This window comes from Protomyctophum parallelum, assembly GCF_964188405.1.
Source record: "Protomyctophum parallelum genome assembly, chromosome: 9".
NCBI classification, from domain to species: domain Eukaryota; kingdom Metazoa; phylum Chordata; class Actinopteri; order Myctophiformes; family Myctophidae; genus Protomyctophum; species Protomyctophum parallelum.
The window spans coordinates 3494659-3504971 of record NC_139706.1 but is presented as its reverse complement, the minus strand read 5'-3'; the positions used below and the strand labels follow the sequence as shown (position 1 = coordinate 3504971).

Genomic DNA, 10313 nt, shown 5'->3' with positions numbered 1-10313 from the left:
CCTCATTTGAATGTAAGAAACACCTACTGCCTCTTTCTGTCAGTCTATTTTCCCTTTCTGTATACGTGTCTGTGTCTGTGTGTCTGTGTGTGTGTGTGTGTGTGTGTGTGTGTGTGTGTGTGTGTGTGTGTGTGTGTGTGTGTGTGTGTGTGTGGGTGCGTGTGTGCGTGCGTGGGTGCATTCATGCATGCATGCATGAATGCTTATGTGTGTGTACCCGTGTGTCATAGATGTATGTGTCCTCATTCATTGCCACAGCCATTTACTTTTAAGGAATCACTTTATTTATCACAGAACCCCTTTATTAATAAACAGTAACACTGAACAAAGCAGAAATCATACCAATACAATATTTTAACATCATGCTATTTTTGACCATAACAGAGAGCTTTTTTTTTATTTGTTTGTACGCATATATTTTTCAACCAATATATGCATGCATTTTTAAAAACACAAAACATTTTGGTTACTGAAATGCCACTTTTTTAAATATATTTTAGTTGTGACTCATTATTAAGGAGTCACAACTACAATTATTTTGTCAATTATTTTGTCTCGTTAGGTGTCACATTTTTCAGATGGTGGAGATTTTTACTAAAAGATCTTCATTTGAGCATGGAAAGGTTTTTTTTTTTTTTATCTATTTAGATGGGGCTCCTGATTGGGAAGATTGCCTTTTGCCAATGCATATTGTCACTTATAAAGAGATATTTGGATAAGGTGATTAAAGTTTGCAGTACACAGTAAAATCCTCAGTGCAAATTCATCCATTTGTAACTCTAAGAATGTACAAATGTATCTATTTGCCATTTACCCATTATGTTTGCTTGTTTGTTTGTTTATGCTTATTTGTACACTCTCAGAGTTCATGCACTGAGAATTTTACTGTGCCAGGGTGTCACTGTTTGCGAGAAAGTACAAATCAAATGCAAAAGCATTGAGAATAATGTAATGGTCTCCAAGTATACTTGCATACTGTACATGTTCCACTGAAGACCAGTCAGTTGTCATGGGTCACAGCAGCGCCCTGAGGGGAACATTAAACTTTTTGTAATAAAGTAGAAAGAGAGAGACTGACTGTTGCACCCTAAGGAGATAGATGCTCATTATGCAAAACGTGACGAGAGTATCACCCTTAACTAAAGTTGCCCTCTGGCCTGCACACTAAATTTGTCGTTTTGCAAAAATATAATTGTTCTATGGCCCTCCAAAGCCCACAAACAGTATAGGATTATGCAAAACTCAAGGTTGACGCCACCTTCACTGAAGTATCCCCCTGCGTTCGGTTGAAGGGGTAAGTGCCTAAATTGTTTAAGGACGTATTGATTGAAACCTTAGCCCGACTTTCCCTCTTGGTCTTGAATTGGCGGTCCTCCAGACCCAAGTCAAATCACAGACATCCCCTTTTATATATACCTGTATTTTTGCCTTGGGCGTTTTTCAGAGGGGAGGATTGAGTTGGGAAATATGACATGTTATCAGTGCTCCATTATCAGTTTTTTGAGTGTGGTTTTGGAAACTGGGTCAGCTCCAGGTCACAGATTAAATTGTACGGGTTACAAAAGGATTTCTTGTTCTTTTTAGTGCCTAAATTCACCTGCACTGTAGTGTTGAATTGTCGGTGCCTTTCACAATTCATCAGTAGAAATATTCTCATCCATTTCCTTTACAAAAGTAGAAAAACACTCTGCACAGGTATAGGGTTAAACGTAGACACTATCAGCATAGTCCCATGATTCTAGTGTCAGGCCATATCACAGTGACATTTTAGAATTTGGTTGTGTGCGTGCGTGCGTGCGTGCGTGCGTGCGTGCGTGCGTGCGTGCGTGCGTGCGTGCGTGCGTGCGTGCGTGCGTACACACACACACACACACACACACACACACACACATGAGTGCATGTAAGCTCATTCAACAGTGAGTGTGTCTTTGCTTGCACGCATGTCTGTCTGTCCATATGTCTCCCCGTCTGTGTGTCTGTAGCTGTGGAGACCGTATCACACAAGCGCCTACCTATCTTATCAAGCCAACTGCTCTGAAGGGACTATTGTGTGTGCAAGGTGACAAACCACCTTAGATCCCCTGAGACCGTTTCTTTTCATATTTCAGTGACTGCGTGAGTGTGTGTGTGTGTGTGTGTGTGATGTGCTTTGTGTAGTGTTTTAGACATAGAATTAGCACGATGAAGATTATGATGCTTTATGTATCTTGAACGCCCTTAAACCATAAGTGACTCGACCTGTCAGAGAGTTAACTTGAAATGGGTGTCACCGTTATGTGACAAGTCTGACAACAGAGGGCTGGGTTGAACTTAACTGTCAACAGGCTAAAAGACAGGCAGGTGGTTAGACAGGAGGCCAGGTGACATGTCGGAAAGCAGGCAGACAGACAGACAGACAGGGAGGGAGGGAGGGAGGGAGGGAGGGAGGCCAGCAGAGGTCTGTTGCAGAAAACAGGATCAATAAGTTAACTAGCCACCCTTATTTCTGCTGACATTTGCTAAATCTAACTTATCTGCCTAAAGATAAGGTATGATCTCCATTTATTTTTGCTCGTAGGTTTATGTTAACGCGCAGCCTGCCAGAACCGTAGTAACCGTAGGATTAAATTAATCGTCTATAGCCTGCCAGACCTGTAGCCTATACGTTTTCCAGGGTTTATATTCTTTAATCCATGTTTTGATTGTGATTTTGAGTCGTTAACTGCCGCTCGTTAGCATAACAGTCAAAGTGGGACAGTGGCCGCGTCCATTTTGGAGATGTGCGTGCAGTGCATCCACTTGCACTCTATGTGCTGCTTTCAAAGGCCTGTATCTCCAAATCGGCGCAAATGTTGTCGTTTCTGGTGAAAACTATAGGTTTTTCAACGGCCGACAGCAGGCACTGTGGTTTTTCCACCACCGACCGAGAGAACAACAACCACAGCATTTTGTCATTGTAACATGAGGTTACGGATATGTGGCTCTTCAAAATAAGGGTTACGCGCGATAAAACCTTTGGCATTGCGCGATAGATTGATTAATTCATGCCGCCGGTAAAACGGTTTAGTGAGATTTCAGATGTCTCAGAAGTCTTAATGCAAACATTACAGACCACTCTTATTAAACGCTATAACCGATATCTGACATTGTACATTTCTATCTACATTAATTTATTTATTTTGTACTATATTTTGATAGTTGGCCTATAGTGAAGAAGGGTCAGGAGACGTCCATGTTCACGTGCATCTGTGTCTGCGTGTGTGTGTGTGTGTGTGTGTGTGTGTGTGTGTGTGTGTGTGTGTGTGTGTGTGTGTGTGTGTGTGTGTGTGTGTGTGTAGTGTGACGGAGGGACATACTGTAAGCATATAGGTCTGTAGTTTATGCAGAGGTCTGTGTTTGGGGGCTCCTCAGTGTGAGCCCTCTATGTTTAGTCTAACAACCCAACATGTCATGTCACACACCAGAGTCATTTGGTCAGGAGCTGTTTCAACAAGACGATACTATGCGCTACACAGCACTGCACTGCACTGCCATACTAGCCAGCTTGAGTCACAATGTGTTCATGGATGACTGATGGGACTCATTTGTCCAAGATTCCATCAAAGGTTCCTGTGAGCTATCTAGCAACTGGAATCAATCATAGAACAATCTTTTGAGGAAAAACAACATACAATCCAGATCATCTGTTGTTTTTTTTCCTCAGGTTTGATCCTGTTTGATCCGTGAGCGCCATTGACAATTTTAACTATTGTTACCTTTTTGTATTTTCTGTGAGCACCTGCTTGTCCTTCTTTCTTTCTGACGTATAGCACAAGCCTTTGTTGCAACTTCAGATTCTCGGTCAGAATAGTTTTTGGCAAAGCAACTATTTGCATCCTTCTCAAGATCATTATGTATATTAAGCTATAGAAAATGCCTATTAATGTCTATTAGATGTTTTAAAAAAATATATATATATTCAAATATTTGTTCTCTGTCATTTAAAGGAAAATACAACAGCACTGTTTCTCCCCATAATTTTTGCCTTTTTAATAAGAAAAGAAACATAAATCAATCCAATCACATTTCAAACCAACAACAAATGACAAAAAAAAGAAAAGAAAAATACAATATATTATATCAACACACTTTCCAAAGTCTGAAAAGCATCATAGCTTAAATAAAAATACATCTTTCTTCAAAACTGGAATAAACTGAACAAAGAACAGCGTATGACCTGAAACCTCTGCGTCCTCTGTTTTATACACAACGATAATCCTTCAATAGACTGTCAGTTCAAATTGATCTTATACAAGATCAACAATAATTTCATTTTTTAAAGAACTTTTTGAGTATGAGGAACATCAGAGATTGACGCAGCCCAGCTTTTGACATCATCACAGAGATCCTATACTGAGTCGAAGAGTTGATCCAATGAGAGAAGTCATTAGTAAGCATTGTTGTAACACACACACACTATCAGGCCCACCCCAGCACAGTGGGAGCTCACATAGTGCAAAGTACTGTATGTAAATCCTTCCAGTAGTGCATCTCTCCTCCCTTCCACTATCTTTAGTAACCGACTGAACTCAGACACACACATTCATCACTGGTATCAGTTGTGAAATATATTCAAATTATATGAGTTTGAGACAAAATATGACTTTTTCCCCTCTTTTCCGGATATAATGTCTACTGGACGTAACAATAAAAGCAGGGGCCCGTTGGAACTGAAGACGGGGGGAAAGAAAGCAAAGAAAAAACCTGACATGCTAATTACCACAGTTACTGTCTCTCCCATGGTGCAGGGGGAGCAGCTATTCTTCATATCAACCGAAAACAACCGTCCACCATTTTGTTTAAACAAACTGTATGAGATAACTGTGAGTTGACGGATGTGTGATCTGAGAAACATGACTATAACACATCAACATAAGATTTTAAGTCTGTAATAGAAATGTTGTAACACAAAAAAATCATCTGGACTTCACTATGTATCCTACTGCAGTAACAACTGCTTAGAGCAGTAACCTGAAATTCACCTCTCTTTGGCTAAAAAAAACAAAACAAACACCTCACATTTGGGTTGTAACTGGTCAACACAGCGTACTATACAAGTTATATTAAAATTTATTCCCCTTCATAAATAAATGCAAATATCCTTTTACACCCACATTAGCTGTATTTACAAATTGTACAAATCATATCTTTCTTCATCTTGTACTTCTATGTGGCTGAAGAAACTGTCTTATTGACAAATATGCTCAGGAAAAATAGAAATGGCCGTGTCCCTTTATCTGACAGGTAGGAAGGAACAAAGGAATGAAGGAAGTAAGGAAGTCTCCCTCCATATTAGGAGGCATTGAGTACTGAGCGGCTGTACAGGGTCTGGTAGTAGGCCCCTGAGTCCATGGCTGCCGGCTGGCTGTCGTAGATCTGTTTGGCCCCCATAGGCGTGCCAGTGGCATAGCCATTGTAGGCCATCACCTGATCTTGGTAGGACTTCAGGTCCATCTTCTGCTCATTGGACATGAGGTTGGTGATGGAGAAGGGGTGGTTGAAGTTGTAGTGAGGGTCCAGGGACTTGAGAGCGTCACCCTGCAGGTCCAGGTGCTGCTGCATGGGGCTTGAGAGGAGGTGAGGACTGCCCCCTAAGGCGTGGCCGTGGAGCAGGGAGTTGGAGAGGGAGGAGGAGGAGAGGGACATGCTCATGGAGGACGGAGGGATGGAGACGGAGGAGGACGGAGGTAGGGAGCCGGGTGGGCTGTGGAGGTGTGAGGAAGGAGGAGGCGGTGGAGGAGCGCAGTCTAAGGGAACCATGGAACTTCTGCCGTGTTGCTGCTGCTCCTCAGGGGAACACGAGCCGTTGTGAGAATTGTCCGAGTGGGCGGAGTCTGCTCCCTCAGAGCCTCCCACGGGGCTATGTTCCTCGAGGAGGTTTTCTCCCCCGCCGCGGCCTCCTTTCGCCGACCCGTCCTCCTGGCCCTTCCCTGCCTTAATCTTCGCCGCCTTCTCGTCGATCTTGAAGCGCTTCTGGCGCCGCAGGTAGCAGCCGTTCTCGAACATGTTGCCCGAGTTGGGGTGCAGCGCCCAGTAGGAGCCCTTGCCCGGCTTGTCCGGCGAGCGAGCCACCTTGACGAAGCAGTCGTTGAAGGAGAGCGAGTGGCGGATGGAGTTCTGCCACCGCTGCTGGTTCTCGCGGTAGTAGGGGAACAGGTCCATGATCCACTGGTAGATCTCGTTCAGCGTCAGCATCTTGCTGCCGCTCTGCTGGATGGCCATGGTGATGAGGGAGATGTACGAATAGGGAGGCTTGGCGTGCGTCAGCGAGCGCCGGTAGGGCTTCGGGACCTCCTTGGGCCCGACGGCCCGGCTGAGGGAGGTGGGCGAGTGGTAGCCCAGCTGGCCCATGGACTGGCCCATGTTCTGGTAGTGAGACAGCGACCCCAGGGAGGCGGCGGTGGGGGATCCCAGCTGGGTGAGGCCGCCCGGGTTGAGGGCGGAGGCCACCGGGGAGAGGGACATGTGGCTCGGCCCGGTGCCCATGGAGGTGAGCGGAGAGCTGCTGAGGCTGGAGCTGGGGTAGGCGGCCATGTTCATGCCCGCCGGAGAGCCCGTGGGGTTCATGGTGATGTAGCTGTTGATGCTTCCCATGGCCCCCATGGAACCCAGGCCAGAGTTCATGGTGCTGGCAGAGGAATACATCTGGAGAGAGAGAGAGAGAGAGAAGAGAAACAGCGTATAGACATTAGTGGTTGTTGAATTGTGAGCGATTTTTGTTTTAATGAATGAGAAAAGAGAGAAAAGTTGCATTCATAGCAAATTAAATATAATGAAAAGCTGATTCGATATAAGCAGCAGTAGCCTAGGCTATATAAATGCTGTTTTAACGCATATAACTATATTGTTTCTAACTTTAATTGTACATCTCGACAAACTTTTCCAATAAAATATAAAATATCAAGACATAAAGCGGTTGGTTTTCCACTAATGGTTAGTCTGACAAAATAAGCCTTATCAATGGACAATGCAGCCCTTGGTATGCGCGGAGGGACATGGATTTCACATGGCAATGTTAACCTGAAAATGCGTAAAATGCGCGTCATGGGTGCAGTTCCCTTCAAACTGTTTCTTGCAACCATTTCATGGACTTCACTTTGTGTAAAGTGATGTGAAATGTATAGTCCACTGCGGGGTTATCAGATTAATACAAAAATAATGTTGTAATTATTATTATAAATAAGAAATATTATAATGCATGGCTCTGTTCGTTATAAAGCGACTGAAAAGTACATTCTAAAATCCGAATGAAAAAGGCAATAAAAAAAGAAAGGAAGGAAAATAATAATTAAGTCTATTTAAATAAAGAAAAACTCTCTGATAAAAGCATGCACTGTTTAAATATGACCTGAAGCTTTCTTCTCTTAATTTAATCAAGTCTCGAGGATATGAGAGGTGTGGAGTTTACCTATTGATGAAATTAACTCTAATCGAATTAGTCTACGCGAGAAAATGTCCTTGCGATGCTATAGCTTTATTCAATTCCAAATTGAATTGTCTCAAAATGCCTATATAAGGCCAAGTCTAAGAACTAAAATGATATGCTGTTTACAAACATATTTCGTTTATGCTTTCATTTATTAGAGGTAGATCTATATACCCTATACCGTGTATTAGTCATCTAGGGCCATACGTCGCATTTATTTAGTATAATTAAAGTAAAAAATAATATCGGATCGGCCAGTCCCTTTATTTTAACTTATGATGACTAATAATACAAATAAATATAATGGGATAAATAGGCCCACTTGTGTGTGTGTGTGTGTGTGTGTAATAGGGTATTTTTAAACGAATCTTTACCTCACTGGCTTCGCTGTAGAAGGTATTCCACTCTGGAAGATCGTGAGATTCCATCTTCACGGAGCTCAACATCCCCGACAACACTCTTTGAAGTAGAAAACGTGTACACTCGGCCAAATATTGAAGAAGAAAAAAATAAATAAAAGAATCCAAATGTCGTGAAACGGTATCTGACTGATGTTCGGACAATTCCAATCGAAAAGTTGCTTCCTTTTTCCGAAAAGGACAGAACAAAAAAAGTTACCAAAGAACGGGACACACGTAAGAAGTCTTCGTCTCGTGATGTTGGTGATGTCCTTGTATTAGTAGTAAAGTAAATATTTCGTATTTGTCAATCATCCATCGTTTGTTTATCGTCGATAGATTGGAGACTATAGAGCTACAGCCCCCCCCTTTTTTTTTTTACCTTCAACAACACACTATATGCTCGGGAATCCTCTCAACGTCCCACTGGGGGTCCGTGCGCTCTCTCTGGGTTACTTACTTGAATACAGTGCAGAACTTTGACGTCCCCTCTTTATAAGGCGCAGGTGAAGTCCCGCCCCGCACTTGAGATTTGAATACCGTGGCAGGATCCAGGAAGGGCCGGGGGAAAGGGCTATGCGGCCCCCTGGCGTGCTGTATATTGGCCTGGCCCGCAGCAGACAGCCAGACATCAGCAGAGTTCATGCAGACAGACCCAGATGTTCTGTTGGCCTGCTGCATGCATTCTCCAGTAGTATTTTGTTTGTTGTATAATATACAGCGGTGGACACTTTTTTCCATGTATAGGCCTATACTGTACATGTTTTTTTCCCCCTTTTTCTATAACTGTATATATATGATGATTTCTTTTTTGCATGGGAGTGTGTATTTGTACTGTATATCTTTACATGTTCTGATGAGTGAATTGAAAATGGAGGACCAGAAGTCTTAGTTATTTTTCTGGTTTTATAGCCTATAGCAGATTTTGTATTGACCTGCACCTTCGTGGAACTATATCCATATACAAACTGTGAATAAATATAATAATAATAATATAATTTCAATCAATCAAATATAGTTTTACTTTTGACTCCACTACATTTCTAGAAAGGGACTAATAATGGGACCCAAACTTGCAAAAACAATATATACATATTATGCATTGTTTGGATTCTATTCTATTCTAACTGTCAGTATATAGCATATATATCCTAAATCCTAAAACGATTACTAAAGATAAGTTGCATTGTTTGAGCTTTAACGTGATCAGGTGCTGAGGTGTTGTCCCGGGGTGAGTGAGGTCAGAGTCAGTGTGAAAGGAGTGAGGACAGGACGCGCAGCGTGTGAGAGTCGTTAATTTCCCTGGCTATCACTTAGTGGGTCATACTATAGGTGTTACCGTGTTATTATTAATAATTGGCATCGTTCACCAAGAACAACCCAAGATTCAGGCGTTATTTATTATTTGTTTTAATGCAACAATGACAGTGTTTAGCTCTTTAGGCTAACACTTGGCAGAATAAATGTCATGATGCATGGTGCAGCACAAACCCTGTGTGGCATTGGCTGGCTATACGCAATTACGATAATTCGATTTAAAAATGTTATTTTGCATAGTAAAATTCTCTATTCATTCGGAAGGTGCCAACTTGGACCTAAATAACGTTTGGATAGATAGACCCCATTTGACCAATTGTGTTTTGTATCCATATAGAAACAACGTATAGACATGCCATTCCAAAACCTACGATGAGACAACTTTCCAAAACAAGGCATTTAGGAACGAAACACAATAATAAATAACAATAATCCAATGTGTAACCATTGCCCCCAGAGTTGTTTCCTATTGGTTGTGGAATACACATCTCCATTCTCCACTTGACGCGCAGACGGAGGCCTTTGAATGTCAAAGCCTCGGCCTAATGGCCGCTCAATGGACATGTAATGGATGCGCAGGCATGTGGTCCACGGGATCACCTCTGGGACAAGATCCCAAGGAAATACATCACCAAGGAAGACCGTCTGAAAAATGCATTTTCCCACACCGTTATAAGAATAGGCTGTCTGCACCATGCCTATTGGCCTGTTAGCCTACAGTAGCCTAGATATTATCTATATTTATATGGGCGCTATTTGGAGAGAAGATTTGTCTCAGTGCTGCATCAGATGTTTAGATATTACTATAGCATATTGCAAATTAAGCATTAAGCATGCAGTCTTATAACCATGCACCGTCACCTCTCAGCAGCCTATTTATCGCGTGTTTGCAAAACATCAAGTCGATTAACAACTTGAATGAGATAACACGTCCAGTGTATAGGCTTATATAATGATATAATTAAGCCCCTATCGACAGAAATAAACGTATAAGAGAGGAATAGGAATAATGCACAATTTGGTGTATTTTAATAATAGCAGACACCGACAGGTTTTTACAGAAAACAGGCTGAGTTCATCCTCCGGTCTCATCCATATTCACAACAAATACAATGTTTGTAGAATGGTTATTATAGGCCTTCAGGTTAAATAAG

The 10313-nt window shown here is 42.3% G+C and overlaps 1 protein-coding gene across 1 annotated transcript; it reads right to left on the bottom strand.

The window, feature by feature from the left end:
• Positions 1 to 4073: 4073 nt before the first annotated feature.
• foxa3 (forkhead box A3) lies at positions 4074 to 8235 on the bottom strand. Its single transcript, XM_083772567.1, has 2 exons — positions 7819 to 8235; positions 4074 to 6663 (listed from the first exon to the last, which is right to left on the bottom strand). Exons 1-2 carry the CDS (start codon positions 7888 to 7890, stop codon positions 5311 to 5313), a joined length of 1425 nt encoding a protein of 474 aa, XP_083628693.1. The 5' UTR covers positions 7891 to 8235; the 3' UTR covers positions 4074 to 5310.
• Positions 8236 to 10313: the final 2078 nt, after the last annotated feature.

What these genes read in the sequence shown, in the direction of transcription:
- foxa3 (XM_083772567.1), bottom strand. Translation starts at nt 7,890, where the DNA reads ATGTTGAGCTCCGTGAAGATGGAATCTCACGATCTTCCAGAGTGGAAT. An exon ending in TCTACAGCGAAGCCAGTGAG is followed by an intron (nt 6,664 to 7,818) that starts GTAAAGATTCGT and finishes CTCTCTCTCCAG; the next exon opens with ATGTATTCCTCTGCCAGCAC.